The sequence below is a fragment of the Cervus elaphus genome, chromosome 12 (genome assembly GCF_910594005.1).
Source record: "Cervus elaphus chromosome 12, mCerEla1.1, whole genome shotgun sequence".
Taxonomy (NCBI): domain Eukaryota; kingdom Metazoa; phylum Chordata; class Mammalia; order Artiodactyla; family Cervidae; genus Cervus; species Cervus elaphus.
Window position 1 is genome coordinate 16605206 of NC_057826.1, and position 20925 is coordinate 16626130.

Consider the following 20925-nt stretch of genomic DNA (forward strand, 5'->3'; position numbering starts at 1 on the left):
TATTTAAAATTGTCTCTATCAGTCTTCAAGACACAAAGACAGAAAAAGAAATCAGCTATAAAACAAAGATAAGTGTTGTGAACATTGCTGAGCCTTGTGTTTATAACATGTGTTATGGAATCATAGATGCGAACGAGGTTTTTAAGACGTTCAACTAGCATGTAATCAGAACACACCATATTAAAAAAGCAATAAAAATAAAATTAAGAAAACAAGAGAAAGGGGCTCATGCTGTATAGCCCATGAATCTCATGGCTTTATCATGAAAGTTTATTTTTTTTTAATCCTAGTACAATCAGCTACCAGTTACATACAGTAAAAAACAAAAACAGCCACAAAGCAATGATGATAGAGATAGTCTGTGACAACTGTACAGTGGAGGAAACACTGTCTGTTGGAGTCCTCCAGCAGATCTCCACCTGGCTTCAGCAGTTACGCTATCACTCCCTCCCTCCCCAAAGTAGTTAAAAAGAAAAATTAATGTCTTGCTCAAGTAGAGCAAGACTCTAATACCTCTTGGGGACACTGGAGAACCTTAAAAAACTAAAGCAGTAGAAACAAAACAAAAACTGAAACGTGGAAGCAAGGGGACACACAACGAAGCTCCATGAGGTCGTGGCTTCAGATCACCTCAACGCGAACCACCTGCAAAGAAAAGAAAAGGCTGTCACGGCAGGAAGGAACAGACAGAAAATTCAGCAGACCTCAGTCTCTCATCATGCCACTCCTTCCCAAATCTACAGAATTCAAGCTTATCTTAAGTCTTGTATTTTTATAAGTAAGCCAGGTTGCAGAAAATTGCTTCCTTTTCTAATACCCTGTACTGTAAATGCTGGCAACTGGCACATACTTACTCTTGGAACCAGAAAATAATATAAGAGAAGCATTTTTAGCAAAGCATGCTGTCTTCTTTATCTCAAACTCTTCAAAACAACACACAGTAGGCTATTTATATGACCGTGTACCCTTACCTTAGAGGAGTAATGACTCCATTCAAAAACTAAGTTTCATATATATTTGGTTCGATTGAGGGCTTTTTCAGCCAGGTGACCACTTTCATCTGTGATCTTCTCCCAGTCAGTCTGTCCGACCACAAAACCTATGGCCCTTTTCCTATCTGCATCCTTCTTTTCTTCCAGGTCTGCCCATCTCACCTAAAAAGAAAACAGTGTTAGGCTGGGCTTTAGGAAAAAATAAATATGCAAAGAGTCTCTTAGCTTTCTGAATAGTTTAATGGGTAGGATAACTAATCTGAGGCCAGGGGTTTAAAAAATTAGAAGTTAACTGGAGAACTGAAGACAGTCATACATCCTAAGTTACAGAAAGAAAACTTGAGTCAATCACAGTCCTAGCCACACCAGCTCCTGAACAGTTCAGCCCTGTCCCCTCCACCTCCTATCACCCTTTTTCTGTTCACCAGCCTCATTTTTTACCTGAAGTAAAATATAAAGCACTAACTTCTGCCTAGTCTCCCTGCCTTCATTCTCACTTCCTCTGGTCCACTCTGCCACAGCTTTAAATCCTTGCCCAACCTAGAGAATAAAATCCAAGCGCACAGGCCCCTCTGGATCTGGCCCTGTCCTCCTGCAGCTTCTCTGGGCAGTACCGATGACACTTTACAGATGTGTGCTCAGTCGCTAGCTGTGTCTGACTCTTTGCAAACCCATGGACTGTAGCTCACCAGTTACAAAAGTACTTTCAGCTCTCAGAGCACACTGGGCCATTCCCATCTCTGTAAACCTACATATACTAGACTCTCTTCCTGAAATGCCTTTGCTCTAACCTGATCCACCTAGCGTGAATCTAGTCATCAAACCCTGCTTTATCCCTCTTGTCCTTTGCCAATCAAATAATCACTGCTTTCCTGGAGTTACTTCCAGATTTGACATGTCTAGTTTTGAACTTTCACATTATATTGCAATTATCCACTGACAGATCTCCCTTCCCTAACAGACCATAAGCATCCTAGATCAAAGACTGAGTCTCATCTCCACATAATAAAAGTTTTTGAAATTTACTCTTAGAAAACAGGGAGCTGGTATCATTACTTTTACTGATGAGATAAAGAGACCAAGAGATAGACTCAGTTGATATCATTTATGGCAAGATTATCCCTACAAATATATGAATCAGGGATATCTTCTATTGGTATTCTGATATTTTTAAAATATGGATTTGTATGTACTATAGTAATAATTTTAAAAATATAAGCAGATTTAACCTGTAAAAGATAAAATACTTATAACTGTGCTTTGCAGTTGCCTAGTACCAAAGTCTGCAGAGATGGTATTTTAAATATGGCTTGTGATTTGTTGTGATTGTGATCTATAACAAGGAGAGGGAACCAGAGCACGTTCATCCACGCTGTACCTGGAAATGTGCAACTGCTCTAAGAGGTAAAATGACCCTCCCTACTACTGTCTATAGGGATGGTATCAAAGGCCTGACTTCTTTTTTATTTCTTCCCCTGATAATTGCTCTTATCAACCACTGGCTAAAGACAATACACACAGTTAACAGCTGTGGGGGAAAATTGATAATACCGGACTCTTTTTAGGGTAGATTTATTTGTGGGCAGAAAACCTATGGCTCAATTTCCTTCATGAGGCTTAATAAAAAGCCTAATAAATAATGTGGATTTCTGAATACCAAGATCTCTGGGCTTTCTGCTCATTAATGCTGATGTATTTATTCTGACAAATTTATGTACCCTCTCTTCAGTTATCCTTGGGATCAAGAGTACACATTTTAGCAACAGATGACTACAGTTAAGGGGGATGAAGAATGTATAGATGGACAGACAGATGAATTGTGGCCACTGAACAAAGAAATAGACTGAAAACAGTCCACAGGACATCCTTAGCACAGAATTTAAATACACTAATCAATTTTGCCCTGTGTAAACTAAGTTGTTTTAAATGTGAAGTTTAAATTCTAAGTCTTTAAAACTCAGATAAAATAAAGAATATGGAATTAGAAAGAAAATAGTTATATTTTAAAAAAGCAATATGTTTCAGCACAAATGCCCAAAACTTTAAAGCTGAAATGAAAATATTATGAGGCCGCAGTTGCACAGACCTGACACACAGACATACAATTCTGTAAAAGGAATGAATGATTACAAAAAAAAGTAAGCAGCAGAGTAATGACTTGCAACTAAGAATGGCTTGGTAAATGTCAAGTGTCCCTCCTAACCTTCCTAGAGAGGTACTTTTATTGAGATTTACAATCTCAATTTTTTGCCATTTACCTTAGCTGTTAAGGGGAAAAAAAAAAAAAAGAAGGTATAGTAAAGAACACTCTTGACCAATACTCAGAAGTTTACATGTGTACATTTTATCCACTGTCACCAAAAATATCTCTAGAACATTTCAGTTCTCAAACAAAACTCGGGAAATGTTCACTTTTCTACACTTATCAAAGAAACACAAATTAAAGTCATTTTATACAAAACTAAGCAAGTGGAAAAAATTTTTTTAATTATATTTTAAATCCTAGCCATTTTGGTAAAACTCTAGTATGATCAATTCTACAGAACTACCTTTGTGTTTCAGTGTAAATCCCAGGAATCTACCCAATATTTATAAAAAGCTGTATTATAGAAATCAAGCGACTCTGGGAAAGGAATGAGTAATGAGTCCTGCATTCCATGCTACCTGCAGGATTTCCTTGTGCTCAGAAGTTGATTTTGGAAAATGGTTTGAATGTTAAAAACAATTTGAAATGAGGAAGGAAGGCAGGGAGGGGAATGAAAAGGGGAGCCACTTAATGAACTAGGATGTGTACAGCTCACGCTTTTGTCCACTTAGCTTACAGAGTAAATTATATGGGATTACACACTCCCTATTGAAGAGAGTAATAGTTACCCAACTAAAAATGAACTAGAGAAAAATATTTCTCACTTGAGATTATTCACTGTTACACCAAATTATTAATCCCAAGAAAGAGCTATTTCTGCTTCTGTTGCCCCAACCTTAAAACTGGAATAAGGGGTATCAGGACACGTAGTCCCTGGGTGGAGCTGGACCACCCAGATACAGAAGGCCACTAATCAGGCCTCAAGACACACAAACAAGGGCATGCCCAGGGACTGTCTGCACTGTTTGAAACCTGGAGTCCCTGTAATGCTTTCCACTGTAATGAAGTGGCATTTTTCATTCTCTTACAATAAACATCCTTTTACTATTAAAGTACTGAGGGGATTCATAAAAAAAGAAATGATGTGTAAAGATAAAGAAATGATAAACAACTTCATTCTTACTTGGCAAAATGCAAAATGAAATACCATTTTTCACCTATCAGATTGTCAAAAGTTAAAAAGTTCAGTAACAGCACTGCTGGTGCAAGTGCAGAAAACACAGGCATTTACTTACATGTGGGTGTATAAATAGGTACAACCTTTTTGGGACACAATCTCATAAGAGCTGTCAGAATGATACAGCATATTCTATGAGTTTGCAGCTTTAAGGCTAAAAATACACCCTAGAGATACACTGTCAAAAGGTTGCCAAGACAAACACATGCAACTTACACTACAGTATTATATTAGCAATAAAACGAAAACAGCATAAGCATCCACTGATAAGGAAATGGATAAATAACTGATTATTCAACCAATGATGGTACACTAGGCAGCCATCTAAAAAGAAGGGTAGGGAATTCCCTGGTGGTCCAGCAGTTAGGACTCAACGCTTTCACTGCCAAGGGCCCAGGTTTCAATCCCTGGTCAGGAAACTGCTGTGCGGTGCAGCCAAAAATAAAATAAAAAGAATGGTAGGTCTGTATATACTTAAAAGAAAGATCAAGACAGACTGGCTGGAAAAGCTTTATGTGGATCATGTACAATAGTATAACTCTTACTTTATTGTGTTTTAAAGGATGTATACAAATACACATTTATTGAATTTCCCATCTGTGTGGAAGACCTATTCAACATCATGGCTTCATTGTTTTGCTCCCTATCATAGCTAAGCTCCTTCAGAAACTTATCTACATTTGCTGTTCTGCACTTCCTCATTTCCTATTCTTCAAATCTGCTCGATATTGGCTTCTCTCCTCAACTCTCTTAAGAAAGCTTGACTTTTTTTTGATCACACATCAGCAATCACCATGCTGCCAAATTCAATGATGAGTTCTCTCTTCTCAGTTTACTTGTCTTCTCTGTATCATTTAACAATGGACTATTCTTTCCTTCTTAAAACAGTTACCTCTATCTGTACTTCTAAATTTTGCAGTCCTGAGTCCTATTACCACTTCTAACTTCACTGGTACCTCACTGAACTGCGTTTTCACTCTCAAACTTAAGTCTCCCCTACTTTACGCTAACTCAGTAAATGGCATCACATACCTGGAATACTTATGGCCAGAATCCTGAAAAGTCACCTTTGATCCCATCCATCCTGGACCCTCTACATCTGATCCATTAAGAAGTCCCACAGATTCTCTTCAATACTTCACACCTGACTCTCTTGCTCCATGACAAAATGGCACAAGCAGCCATTCCAAACTCCTTTAAGGCTGACAATGTGCTAACCATGTGAGGCTCTGTCCTCCATTATTTAAATTATTTGTACATTTTGATCGGATAATTTGTAAGGTCTCTTTTATAAATGTGTGATATGGTGCAGTATAAACCAAACCACTCTAAAAAATAGCATCCGTATTTATCTGACTTTAACTTTCTAAAACCAGATGTCTAAACAGGCCTTTAACTGTTGGGGACCACTCATGGTCTCTCACCCTCTTCTTCCCAGGCTCAGAAGCACGAGTGTCGTAATCATCAGGGAGCTGAAGATAGTCCTCCATTCTGCTGGCAATAGCCTCCCAGTCACGCTTCCTTTTTGTGCCGGTTCTCAAGCCATCCAGCTTGTCTGAGGGACAAACACAGAGCCGTAGCATTAAGGGGGAGTGTGAGCTTGCACACAACACACACACAAGGGAGAGCAGGCTGGAGCGCCGTCGCAGGGCTCGGCCGCGTTCCTGAGAGCAGCACCGCTTGCAGATCCAAGCTCTCCTCTCGGCTGAGATGCTATCAAGTTCTGCGCAATTTCCACTCTTTATCTGGTGTTCATACCGGCAGTCTTTACATTACTATGCTGGTTTAAGTAACAAATATGGGCAGAGCAAGAGAAGACACTTGTTTCCTGGCCTCCTTATCCTCCCCACCCACCTAAAATCACACTTCAGCTCTCATGTTCTGACAAAAAGCAACATTGAGTTTTTCCAAAAGCAATTTCTTCCATTCTTTTTTGTTCTTGTTTCTTTAACACAACATTAACACCACCCATTCGATCTGCAATCATGTGTGTTATCGTGTTATATGAAAAACAGGTAGTACAAGAACTTAATGAGACAAGCTAATGTTTGGGAAAGTTTTAGATGAACAGTTTCTTGGGATTTTGAACACTGTGACAGGATTTGCCGTAAGTTAACGTTTACGAGTAAGTCAATCATACAAATCACCACTTTCTTTGGTTATAAAGTGCTGCTGACTATTCTGAGGTTGAGGGCTAGTCAGCCAAAGTGGCTGGATCTGAATTTTCGTTCTGAATTCTCAATCTGAGAGGTTTTCCAAAGGTCCCAAACTTAAATCAATTAAATTAACAGGGATTGCTGATTCAGAAATTATGAGATATGAGTTTAGGTGTCTTCAAGAACACATGATGGAAATGTGCATGGTCTTTTTTATTGGTTGTTAGTTGTGATCTTGAATTCTACATGTGAAATATTAAGTTTTATATATATATACACACACACATATATATGTACATATATATATATAAAAACTACACTGAAGCACTAAACTTTTGGATCATCTACAGTTATAAAAATACACTATTATTAAGTAGGTCAATAAAGGAAAAGCTACACACTTCAGAAACATACAATAACCACACTTCATTTAACTCCATAATGGTGAAGGGTGTATATAATAGAAATCTTTTAGGCATCAAGGCAGACAGAACCTTAAATAAAAGTACAATGGAAGCAGAAGGCAAGGTGAGTTTATGCTTCAAATGTAAAAGTTACACACACAACTAATTATGCATACCATACAGATCTCAAAAACCAGTAAGATTTTGTATACTTGTCAAAGCTTTTATTTCCTAAGCCCCACCCCCATAAAAGCAATATTATTGAAAAATCAGCAAGGCAAACTACAACACTTTACAAAACTCAAGATTTTTATCATATCACTTTGGCAAATTTTTAACATGGATGAGTGCAACAGAAACAGTCTTCTAACCTCCTCTGTAAATCACATGCTGTACCAAGGGGCTCTAACCTACATGTATAGGACAAGCCATATTACACAAGATCTTACAGGTGACACCTTGATTGCACAGGGACATAGAATATGGCATTAGAAAAACCAACAAAGCCCCACAAACAGTAAAACTGTTCTCAGTTGGATAGTGTAAAGTATCAGCCACTCCAACACTTACTGAACAAACATCAAAGGATTTCCAAACTTAATAAGAGCAACTTCGACATTAACATACTTCAAAGGAAAATTTCATATTTCAATTCCAAGAACAGAACATGGTCAGGCAGCAATTACAGAAGGACAATGTGAAAACTACAAGAACTCTTCCGCATACACTGGGTGTATGACAGGAGTTACACACCAGGAGTTCCCCATTTGCAACATGGAAGTTCAGAAGAGTATGTATTTCTAGTCTGAACACCCTTGTTTGTAATGTTTAATTTGAAATTTTATTGTGCACAACAACTTTAAAGTTTCCTTCTTGGAGCTGAAGAAAGGTTCATACCTCCTCCTCATGGCATCCTGGAAACTCAAACACACAGATGTATGGCATAAGGTGAAGGAAGAGGAATCTGGGGCATTTGTTAGTTACAGAAGACGACTGGTATCCAATACACTCATACTAATGATTTTCAGAGGTTTGAATTTCAAAAGATGAAGTTTTAAGATGAAGATGAAAGTTTAAATATCCAACTCGGCAGGTCACAGAATTTTACCGTATCTTCAAAACAGTATATTATATATAGCACAACAGAAAAATAATTTTAGATACATCTATATGTTTTCTAAACATAAATGATATTTCTGAAAATTTGCTCATGGTGAACACACAAGGGTTACATGCCTATACAATAATAATTACATTCCAACTGGGAAGAGATGAAACTGCCTGACAGGTAGAAGGCCAGTCCACAGTAACTCAGTAACAGAGACAAATGACAGTGAGATGAGGAAAGCAAAAGTAAGCTACATGAAGAAACCCAAATTAGGATGACAACAGTCTCAAGTATGCTTTTGGTTTTCACTGTTTGAGAAACCAAAATCATGTCAGTGGAATTTAAGCAGCTTGAATGCTGAATCCTAGCATTTGATGTGGCATATAACATCCACCCTTGCCTTAGGGTGCTTGTGTCCCAGCTGGAAAAGAAAGTGCTACTGAGAGTGGGTCACAGTCAGTCTTCAACAACTCCATGAGAGCCAAGCCAGATGCAACTCAGGCTAGTTCTGATTTTTCCTAAAATCACACCGCTTCTGCTTTAACACACACACACACAGACACACACACACACACAGAGGCTGAACTGAATACTATACTTAATGAACACAGATCAAGACTCAACAATAAGATTTAACAGCTGCTTGAAAGATTACAAATAAGTGAATATTTTCTCATTGGCCAATTCATTTCTTCTTTTTTTTTGACCAATTCATTTCTCCATTATAGATTCAGCTTGTCTAGCTCAATACATGATACTACGAAAGTTCAACATGTGTCCACCCAGCATAATCATGTTACCAAGAGATATTTAAGAAATGTTGGTAAAGTACTCAGAAAAATAAAGTTGTACCTGGTAGTCAAATCTATTGAATTTGTTACGGTAAGGAAGGTGACATAAAAGAACAGAGCCTCGTGCTTTAGGCTCTTCTCAATTGGCTCCATGGACCAATATCAAAGAAGTACTTTCAGGAAGGCTCACACTCCTTCCTAGACAGATGATTTAGCTCTCAAGATAACAAAGTGGTGCAAGAGGCGAGTCATTATATGGAACATCACTGTCACAAACAAAAACCCAGCTGCAAACATTTAAGAACTTATTTCCTAGATTCATTACTAGATCTTCAGTGCCTTTAACTGAAATGGTTTATTTAACAACTCTATTTCTGGAATTGTCTTTAAAATGGTCTGTATCTGTGGGACTTCTCTGGCAGTCCAATGATTGAGACTTGGCCTCCCAATACAGGCAGTGCAGATCTGATCCCTGGTCAGGGGCCTAAGATCCCACACGCCTCACAGCCGAAAAAAAAAAAAAAAACCTAAAATGGAGTAATTTGTATTAAATGTATTTTCTGAGAAGCAAATAGCAGACAGGCCAGAATTTTTTCTGGAAAGTGATATCAAGATTAATGTCATATTATCTTGGATAATCATCATAACTAAATTACATTTTCCTTTCTCTTTAGATATTAGAAAGGAAAATAAGAGTGTGGACCAGCTCAAGTTAAAAAAAGCATTATCCTAGATAATATATTACAAAGGCCTCATAAAGATTATATGCTTAGCTAAAACATTGTATAATTCCCGTAGCTCTTTAATTGCCATTTCTCTTTGCCCCAAAAGATAATCACTACTTAGAGAAGCAGGAAAGAGGAAAATGATCTTATAGTCTTATAGGTTATTCTATAAGTACAGAACTTCAGATTTAAACTAATGTTAAAACAAACATATCTAAAGCATTATTATTTAAAACTAATTTGTGATTATTATTTTCCTACATATTTAATTGCATTTAAGTACTTTCAAGTGCTTTAAAAGTTCAAGGAATGAGATAGTTGGTTATTATTAAAATGGATTTCCCACAGAGGAAGGATGAATGGAAGAATATGTCAATAACCACATAAAATTTTCACATGCCGTACACTAGATAAAAAACTAGACTTTGCAACAAAGCATCTATCCCAACAATATGGTAACACTACTGTTTACAGAATTATCTTTTAACATTAGATCTGGTCAACATCAATGGCTCACATGATCAACTGGGCAAAATAAAAGGCACAGTCAACGCAACTGTGTATAAAATGCATCCCTCTGATGTCAGAAACACAGACAGTATATCCCAAACAGTGAAGCAGCTAAATTATTCAAACTGTTCTATAAATTTAAGGTACGTTTCTATGGTTACTTCAGCTCTGGGGGTTACAGCATAATTACAGAAGAAAAATGCGGAGACCAACAGTCATACCTCATACAGTAGCATGGTCCATCTTTTAGAAAAATCTTATATCACCAGCTTAAATTATTTACTAATACATCTTAATCAACATATTAAATGGTTCTCTTTAGGTGAGATTAAAAAAAAAAGTTCTGTAATATTACCATGAAATACTGGTGGAAAATCCACTGGATATATGTGATTTTCTACTTGACAAAGAACCCCACGTTAAGCAACTCCAATTTTTTATTTAAACAATAATTTTCACCAGTTTACCTTGCAACCTTCACTAAAGACCAGCTGGAGGAAAATTTAAATGGAATCTTACAAACCAGGCTCCTCAAAAACCTAAATTATATATCTACCTCCCCCACTTATAAACTTTTATTATACAAAGAAAATAACTGCTTTTAATTAATTTTTAAACTTCAATTATTTATTATTTTTACTACCACTATTATTCAAAATATTCATAATCAAGTTCAATTTTGAACTTCAGTTAAATATTCTTTTATAAATGTAGAAATCTCATCTACACCAACATTTCTGATTAATATAAATGAATGAATTTTAGGAGTGACAATATTTTATTACTAAATTTATCACATATTTGCATTTACTCTGTCACAAGATATAAATGAAAGTCAGCAAAACAGACTGAGGATGTAGTAAGGTAGGCCTAAAATCTTTGTTTAAGCAGAGATTTGGGGGAATTTGTTCTTCTTACAGCAGAAAGATCTATGACCATTACCATCAGGTATCACATATAAAAACAGGAAAAAGGAAATACCCACCTAGCTTTGCCTCAGATGTGTCCATCTCCCATTTGCTTTTCGGAATGTAACCCTAAATCGTACACAGAGAGAAGCTCGAAGGGTTAGAAAGAGACACATACATGCATATCACTTTTGAATTGGAAAAGCATTACAACTGGGAATGGATTCAGTTTCCACTCACTATTCATAAATATATCCTTAGGGAAAACAGTCTCATTATCTCTGAAGAAACTGAATTACCAAATTCACGAACTTCACTACCCAGATTTTAGGACAGGCACTTTAGAATAGTATCATGAAGGCGCTTTGAGGCAACTACAGTTCAGGACACACAACTGTAGTCTGGAAAACAGCTGTATAGCAAATGCAGTAAGAATGCACGGTGGTTACTGTGCTAAATAACATCGTTCAGAGGAGCAGAAAACTTACAATACTAGCCAGGTTATTTCTAAACACAACTGCTATTATCAAGTGATAGTAGCCATGAGGTCCAAGGAGTATTCTTCAAGACAGTTACTTTGTATTCCAGTGTAATTTTAGATACTCAGAAGAAAGGAGGAAACTGGGTATCACTGAACACAATTATTAAGTTCAACCTCATTTTAAAATGATTCAATCCATTTACCAGTTAGATCTTAAAAAGACTAATTTTACTGAATCTATTTCAGAGTATTACTTTTTCATCAACTGGAAGCTAGATTATTATTTCTGATGTTTTTTAAAAATTACACTTTTTCTATTATATGAAAAACCAGAAATCTCCACAAGCAATTTGTGTCTTATTTAGTAAAATAACTGAGTGGTTTATTTCAAAGTCCTACAAAGATTTGCAAATTTCCCCATGTACCTATTTAACTATGCAGTAAAGCCTTTCAGTTTATTCGCCTAGCAAATGTATGCCTTTTCCATATAATTCACTGATTTATAATTAATTTCCATATAATTCACTGAAGTAAAACAGGTTTCACTTCATTTGGACTCTGGTCTTCTCTATTAGATCTTTACATACAGAACTTTAATATTAGGACTCACTATATAGGACAGATTCATCAAAGGTGTCAGCATCTTCTTTTAAGAATTAATGTATCTTTCTACTACTGGGAATGCTGAGGTTCATAGAACAGACTGACACACAGGTAAAGCTGGAAAGTATGGTGAACAGTTCATGACAATAGCTTCTGTGTAAGAGTTTACTAGAGCATTATCAATCTTCCAGGAAATCAACAGGTTTTATACATTTGTAGTCTTTAAGCCAGACTAATAATTCAACTTCAACTAATTAGGTAGTATTTCAGATTATAAATTATATTATCTTTTCCAAATACATTTTCAAGAACAAACGAAGACAAAGGTTGAAGTGATGGTGCTAAAAGTTTGGTACTGAGGAATCTGTACTGTTATATCTCAAAAATCATCTGAAAACCTTAAGTGTCACTAGAATAATATATTTTAAAATTCTGAGTCATAGCTACAAGATTCACTGAGGCATTAAAGAAGACAAAATATCATACCAATGATTCCCCCCAAAGGAGTCTCTTGACCAAGGAAAGTATGGATTTCACACAGCTGTAGTCATCAGTACAGAGTAGAAAACAAAGTTGAGTGAAAATTCCATTAAAATGGTCTGAATGACAAGATACTTGCTCTTAACCCTTTTATTAAAATTTTCCAAGAATCTTTTACTCCTGGAATAGAACCCAAGAATAGGAGATCTGGATTCTGCATTTTGAAAAAAGGTTAAGAGAAGTTTTATAACATAAAGGTTAAGCAAAATGAGTACATTAAGCTCTCCCTGCTGGAACTACCCTTTTCTTCCTTAAAACTTAAAATCATTTTCTCACTCTATGAAACATTAGGTTACTTGGAAATAAAAGAGATAATTCAGCAGGGTAGAGTTCTAAAGTTTCAATGCCATGTTTCTGGTGAAAAAATACTGTATTACAGTGTGTTTCACTTTAAAAAATAATAGTACATTCAATTAAAAGTTCCAAGTTTTGACCTACACCTAAGCAAGTCAGATGTTATGAACCATATTCTGAGCTGAAATCTCTACAAAGGAAGACAGAGTTTCAGAGAGCTGACATTATAGATTTCTCATATGATGACTTTCTAGTATGCACGCTGCAAGTAACTAAATTTGTCATTAGCCATATTCCAGGACAGCGTGGACCTTTAAGTGAATTTTCTACCTACACCTTAGGTCATGTATGTTAAAATACAATCTAATTAAATAAAAAGACTTTGTTTAAAGGAAAAAAAAACATACTGAGACTCAAATGCCATTAACTTTAAAGCTTATTTTTTAATCCACATACGAAATCTAGGAATGTAGAGGTTGACACCATCTCTATGCAAACACACAGTTTCTATCCAGAGTCCTCTATAACACACACGGGTTAATGAAACCACTTCTTAGCATGTATTCTCTAGGGGGAAGAATCAGGGTTCTCACTTTGTACATTTTCAGAAGAATATGAAAAGCAACTTTAGCAAGGGCTGAAGTATTAAATAAAACAAATAATATTTTGAATTAAAAAAGCAACACTATTTCAAGGCATTGCTAATCTCTGTATCGCATTAGCAAACACTGAAAATAACATAAGTCTGGAAGTCGCATACTCTTGAATGACAGGGTAAGGCAGACATCACAACAGAGGTGTGATCAAAAGCATTTACAGTAGGTACACGGGAATTCTGAATTCACACTTACGTAAGCCTTTAATTGGCCTAAGCAAAATGCATTGCCTACACAGTCAAATCATTTTCCCCATCACTTAATAGGATAAAATGCAGAAGAACAAATCCAGGAGTCAGTGGCAACCCTCTGCCTCCTCATTCAATAAGTTCTTCTGCCTCAGTTTATAGAAACTCAGTTATGAGCTCTTATAGCAAAGAAGAGACAATTATGCATAAGTTGGATAGGCTGTACCATGTATTTGCTGGAATGTAAAAATGCTCTTTCATATGTAATTGATTTTCTTAAAAAGTATATTCCCCTAGAGCCACCCACAAATAGTTGAGTGAATACAAGGGTACGTATCTTGGCATTCTTAAAATTTTCTTGTTAACAACACAGTAGAGGGTTCTTTTCCTTTGGTCGGGGTAAAAATAAAAAGTATCCAAAAGTCTCCGTGAAGATGATTCTGGAAACTTTTACCATTAAGGTGCATATCAACAATAGTAATCTGACCACAGAGATGAATTTAAACCCTTAAGAATTTTAATAAAGAGACACTTTGTTCAAAGTGGTTGTTCTGTCTCCTACCAGTTCGCTTTCCTCTTCCTCTGCATCTTTCTTTTCATCCTTCTGTTCTTCAATATTTGCATCAAAATCTTCCATCTCCACCTACACCACCACAATAATCACACATAAAATAGACTGAGTTAACATTCAGGAAAATGTTGAGTCCTTCACTGAGATCTGAAATGAGCACAGCTGCCCAGAGGAAGATGCAGACTCACAGTTACATACTAAGAAATTTCTAATATCCTAAACTTTGAAACAGAACTGACAGATAACATGATATTCTTGCCTTTCATTTTCCTGGAATATCTATCTATCTTCATAATTCCCTGTAAAGTTGAATATAATGATCTAAGTGGATGCTTATCTGTTTCGAATGACTATAGATTACTAGGATTTCTTTTGAAAACCTTTAGCAAGTATTTTTTCAATCACATAAAACATGTATAATTCAAATCTCAAAATTTAAGAAAGGGTATAGTAAAAAGTCATGATGAGAGCTTGGCCCAGAATAGTAGCAATGCAAACAGAGAGTATAAGACTACAGAAGTATTTATAAGATAAAACTGACAAAAGTTTATAGTTTGTATAGACATGGTGGAGGGATAGAGTCAAACAGCAGTATAAAGGGAGTCAAAAATTATGGAGAGTAAAAATGTCAGGGTTTCAGCAACTAAGTGATTGATGGATCTAGCTACTAAAAAAGAGATTATTAGAAAAGGAACAGGTTTAGATGAATTACACATTGAATAGATTGAGTTTGATGTATTTTAAGGTAATAGTAATACATATCTTTTGGTACAAAATTTGGAAAGTAATAGTAGAATTGTAAAAATCACCCACAACCTCTCCGCTCAGATATAATTACTGTTAAGATACTGATAAAATTCATTCCAAGCTTTACAATTTAATATTAAGGGCATGTAAGTGGCAACTCAAGGTACCAGAAAGACTATCTATACAGAATGTGCAGACTGAAAGCAGAGCCTAGGATACAGCTCTAAAGAATTTCAACATTTAAGGACTGGATAGCAAGAGAAGCCAGGAAAGGAGATTGAAAAGGAGACTTGCATCATGACCTGAGACGCAAGAAGAAAATCAGGAGAGGGCAAACTCATAGAAGTGGAGAAAAAATGTTTTCAAGAAGGTGGACATAGTCACATGTGGCTGCAAAATTACGCAACAGGAGACGTGAGAATTGTTCACTGTCATGGAACTCTTGGGTGAGACAGTCTCTAGAGAATGGCTGGGACAGGAGTCAGAAGGAAATGGGTTGACAAGTGGCATGGGAGGCAAAAACACATAAAAATACAGTGGAAACACTGAATATCGATAACTCTCATTCACAGGAAGAAGTCAAATAAAGCAGAGGTATATAACTGATTAAAAGAGAAAGATCTCTCCTTTTCCATGATAAAGATTTATTTCTACCAAATAATAGATTTAGATAAGAATTATCAATCTATGAAAATCTGTCAGGGAACAGGATATTAACAGTTTCAAAGTATCTCCCTACAGATCACTTCTTACAAAGAGAAAATGTAGAAAACTTTGAAGATATCACCAAAACCAAGTGATCAACATTTTAATCAACAATAACAAAATAAGTTGACATCATATGACTCCTGATATGATGCACTAAGAACACGTCACTTATGTAGCATTCCTGCTAACGTTTAACTTAAAGCTAATCATGACAAACCCACAATGAGGGGCGCTAACAAAACAGTTAACTGACCAATATGCTTTAAGATTTCTTTGTCTTTCATGACTGTGACATAGCTGAGAAACCATTTTTTAAAGGATTGGATCCTGGATTTTAAGAAACTGCTATACAGCACATTACAGAAACAACTGGCGAAATGTGAATATGGTCTGTACATGAAAGAATTCAGGAAATTTATATTACCTAATACAGGATCTTATCAAATGCTAAATTTCTTGAATTTGTTAACTGAGATTTCTACTTCTGTAAGAGAATGCCCTTGCTCTTGGGAGGTATCTTCTGAAATATTTAGGGGATAAGGGTTTATGAGGTCTGCATTTTTACTCTCAAATGGTTTCACAGTAATAGGAATAGTACTAACGGTAACAACAAGAAGAAACAGAAGAAATCTAAGGGAAAAATGTGACAAAATATTAACAATCAGTGAATCTCAATGAAAGTCATGCAGGTGTTCTTATACTAACCATGCAGCTTTTCTGTAATTTAAAATTTTTTCAAAGTAAAAACGGAGAAAAAGGTGGTTTCTGCGCTGCTTTTGAGCCAAAGTACACTCACCTCTTCAATAGCGGCATCTTGCAACAAAGAACGAATGTCCAGACGCATCATATGACGAGGTGCAGCTTCCCAGTGATCAGCCATCTAATTGAGAGATTCAGGAACTCAAGTTATCTCTGGAAGCTACTCAAAGAAAGACCAAGAGACCATGCTATGCCCTCTATGCTTTCTTAAAAAAAAATAAAATAATAATAATAATCACCTTATTTATTTCTTTAAGCTTTCGTCCATGAATATTCCTCTTGCCACAAGTCTGGTTATCTGCACTCATTTCAGCCAAATATACCTAAGAAGAAATGAATAATGATTAAGCAAACAAAGGCAAGGCTTACTTGATAATACAAAACATTCTGAAGTTCTTTTAAATCTATACCTCAAATCCCTTGGTTTTTGCTGCACTCCAAAACTGGTCAAAATGTCTAACTCTGTCATTGATGGCGTCCAGGATGATGAAAGGGAAAAAGCCATCATCCAGAGTCTTTTTGAAAGTTTTGAACATGCTGGTACGGTAGGTTTCCTCCATCTCAGCTTCATATTCATATTCCATTACCTAAGATTCCCCACAAAAGAGATGCACAGTTAGCAAAAGCAGGATCACCTTACATCTCTTCCCTGGTTAGCATTTGGATAAAGACAACTTTCCTTCTTTCTCAGGTGTAGTCTTTTCCTTCACACCTGAGCCTAACGTTTGTGTTCAAAAAAGTCAATAATTTCTCTCTGAACATGCTTTCAATACTATTTATGAATTAGGATGTAATCTGGGAGGAATATACCATACCTTCTTTTTCACTTTCTTTCCAGAATCTGGATCTTTTTCTTCTTTTTCTACTTCAGTGATGAAGTAATCATCCAGGCTTAGAACTCTGGGTGCAGGTCCTCCGAATTCTACCTCCTTATCCTAAAAATCAGATATTCAAGAAAGTTAAAGAGAATTTATGGAATAAATTAATAAATGTGCACAAAGTTTTTTCTTATGGCTAAATACCACGCAATCTTCTTGTGGTTTCAAATCAAGCTGGGGCAAAAGTATCTGTCTAAGCAGATCAAAATGAGACAGCACCTGCCAGATGGGCCAACTAGAGCAGAACAAACAGGAAATACCTGTGTCAACATCACGCTGCTTGTTAAGAAGGCAAGCGGCTAACAAAAGCAAGTGATGCTTTCACTTTTCCATACTCACTCGAATAAGTTTTGCAACATGTGTCTTTCCACTGCCTGGTAATCCTCTCATTATAACAACAATCTGAAATACATTTAAAAAAAAAATCACTTAGTTTTTTTTTTTTCCCCACAATGAATTGATCTTAGCGTTAACAATGACCTAATATTCTCCAGGAGAGACCATACCATAGGCCATGAAATAAACCTTAATACATTTGAGAGGACAGGAATAATACAAAGCATACCCCTGACCACAATGGAAAGAAATTTAAAAGTTTGGGAAATGCACAAGCATGTAAAAATGAAACACCATACTCTTAAATAACCAATAGATCAAAGAAGAAATCAAAACAACAATTAAAAAATACTTTGAGATTAATAAAAATGAAGACACAACATAAGAAAATGGAAGAACAAACTAAACGTAAAGCAAGAAGAAGGAAGGAAATAATATTAGAGCAGAGGTTATTAAAATAGAGAACAGAAAATTAAAGAAAAATCAATGGAACCAAAAGGTAGTTGTCTGAAAAGAGCAACAAAATTGACAAACCTTTAGAGAAACTGAGAAAAAAGAGATAGGATTCAAATTACTAGAATCAGAAAAAAAGAGAGGACATGAGTGCCAACCTTACAAAAATTTTAAAAGGGTTATAAAGGACTACTATGAACAACTGCATACCAACAAACTAGATAACTCAGACAAAATGGACAAATTCTTAAGAGACACATAAGCTACTGAAATGATCTCAAGAAGAACAGATAACCTGAACAAACCTATGACAAGTGAAGAGACTTAATTAACAGTCAAAATACTGCCAACAAGAAACATCCAGGCCCAGATGGCTTCCTCACTGAATTCCAACAAACATTTAAAGAAAAATATCAACTCTTCACAAACACTTTCAGAAAAAAAAAAAAAAAAGAATAGGAAGGAACAATTAACAACTTATTTTATGAGGCCAGTATTTCAAACCAGCATATAATCTGATACCAAAACCAGACAAAGACATCACAAGAAAATTAGGTATCTCTTACGAATATGGATATAAAACTTCACAATAAAATATTACCAAATTGAATCCAGCAACATATAAAAAGAATTACACAACATGACCAAGTAGGATTTCTCCTAGAGATACCAATTAATATCTAAAATCTGTTAATGTAATAATACATTATATCAATACAATAAAAAGCAAAAAAATCCCAATGCAGAGAAAGCATTTAACAAAATCCAACATCCTTTCATGATAAGAACATTTACCAAATTAGAAATGGAAGGGAACCTCCTCAACCTGATAAAGGACATCAAATGAAAATGCACAGCTAACACAGTACTTAATGGTGAAAGAGTGAAAGTTTTCTTTCTAAGTTCAGGAATAAAACAAGAATGCCCACTCTTACCATATCGATTCAACACTGAACAACTAGGCAAGAAAAAGAAAAGAGGCATCCAGACTGAAAAGTAAGAAGTAAAATTATCTCCATCTGCAAGATTATATCATCTCACATACAGGAAAACTTCCAAGGAATCCACTAAAAATCTATTAGAACCAACAAATGAGTTCAGCAATGTTGAGCAATATACAATCAATATACAAAAACCAACTGTATTTCAACACAGCTGAGCAAGCCAGGAATGGAATTAAGCCATCCATATCTCTTTTTTTTGGTGGCCCTGCCGTGTGGCTTAAAGGACCTCAGTTCCCCAACCAGGGACTGAACCTGGGCCACAGCAGTCAAAATCACCGAATCCTAACCACAGGGCACTTGAGCCATCTACATGAATAACATTATACATGAATGGATTTAAGCAATCCAATTAAGAAGCAAAAATTATCAGACTGCTAAAAAACATGATCTAAACTATATGCTATCTATAAGGAACATATCTCAGATTGAAAGACACAAATAGATTTAAATTAAAAGGATGGAAAAAGGTTATCAGCAACCACAGGAAAGCTACAGTAACTATACCAATAACAGATAAAATTAGACTTTAAAACAGTGACAATACATACATGCATGGAGTCAAACCTCTGATAGAAATCCCAGTATCAGTTTATTTAAATGGAATCTAATTATTTTGCAACACAGGATAAATGTAAGAATGTGTGTGTATATATATATAGATATCTATGTATCTATATATATATGTATATATATACGGAGGTCACCAGGAAAGTAAGTCTAAACTAACCCAAGTTCTCCTAATTCTTCCTTTTAAGTTCCACATGCCATAAGACCAAATCCTCTTTTCCCTTCTTCAAAGTGCATTAATTGAGTTCTTAATTATTTTTTATAATTTTCAACACTTAAAAAAAATTTTTTAATTAAAGGATAATCAACACTTTCTTTTTGCCAAGCAATTAAGCTCTAATTTCTTAGATTCTAAAGGGTAGGCAGTTTATGAGATTTTACGATGATTTGGAGATGGTAAGAGTCCCTGAATCTGATGTTAATACTATGTCACACATGGCAACAACCTAAGTGTTCAATGATGGATAAAGAAGATACATACACACAACGGAGCACTACTCAGCTATGAAAAATGAAATGATGTCATGGATGGACCTAGAGACTATTACTAAGTGAAGTAAGTCAGAAAGATAAAGAAATACCATTATTATATGACTTATGTGTGGCATCTAAAATATGACACAAATGAATTTACCTACAGTACAGAAACAGACACACATACATAGAGAACAGACCTGTGGTTGCCCAGGTAGGGAATGGGGGAAGATAGATTGAAGTCTGGGATTAGCAGATGCAAACTATTATAAATAGACGAGATAAACAATAAGGTCCTACTGTATAGCACAGAGGACTATGTTCAGTATCCTGTGATTAAACCATAATGGAAAATATGAAAATATGTATCTATACATGTAACTGAATCACTTTGCTATACAGAAGAAATTAACACAACCTTGCATATCAACTATACTCCAATAAAATAAATTTTGAAAAGTTAAAAAAAAAATACCATGTCACAGAAAAGTATAGAAATTCTGTTCAGGATACTAAAAAGATCTCTCATCACCTTCTGATTTGCAATAAAACTAGTCAATCACATAGGACTCACTCTCTCAGGTCTGCTCTCTCGGCCAGGTGGTTTCAAAATATCATCCACATTCTTAGATTCGGGTTTCTTCTCAACGCGTGGAGCTGGAGGTGGCTGGTGGCTTATTGAAGGAGCTGGCAGGGGCATTCGCTCCTCTGGGTAACTTCTTCGTTCTCCTAGGATGCCAGCAGTTGAA

The 20925-nt window shown here is 35.8% G+C and overlaps 1 protein-coding gene across 2 annotated transcripts in view; it reads right to left on the minus strand.

The window, feature by feature from the left end:
* Window positions 1-226: 226 nt before the first annotated feature.
* YLPM1 (YLP motif containing 1) overlaps window positions 227-20925 on the minus strand; it is a 62552-nt gene continuing 41853 nt past the window's right edge. The window contains exons 11-21 of one of the 2 annotated variants that reach the window (XM_043920747.1): window positions 20751-20905; window positions 17682-17744; window positions 17280-17399; window positions 16875-17051; window positions 16704-16787; window positions 16502-16585; window positions 14242-14322; window positions 10995-11046; window positions 5740-5870; window positions 972-1154; window positions 227-645 (exon numbers count right to left, since the gene is read on the minus strand). In XM_043920747.1, the coding sequence (XP_043776682.1) occupies window positions 1008-1154; window positions 5740-5870; window positions 10995-11046; window positions 14242-14322; window positions 16502-16585; window positions 16704-16787; window positions 16875-17051; window positions 17280-17399; window positions 17682-17744; window positions 20751-20905 (1094 nt within the window). In that variant the 3' untranslated portion in view covers window positions 227-645; window positions 972-1007. Of the gene's footprint in view, window positions 646-971; window positions 1155-5739; window positions 5871-10994; window positions 11047-14241; window positions 14323-16501; window positions 16586-16703; window positions 16788-16874; window positions 17052-17279; window positions 17400-17681; window positions 17745-20750; window positions 20906-20925 lie in introns of those variants that run through there. The other variant, XM_043920748.1, reaches the window with a different exon arrangement.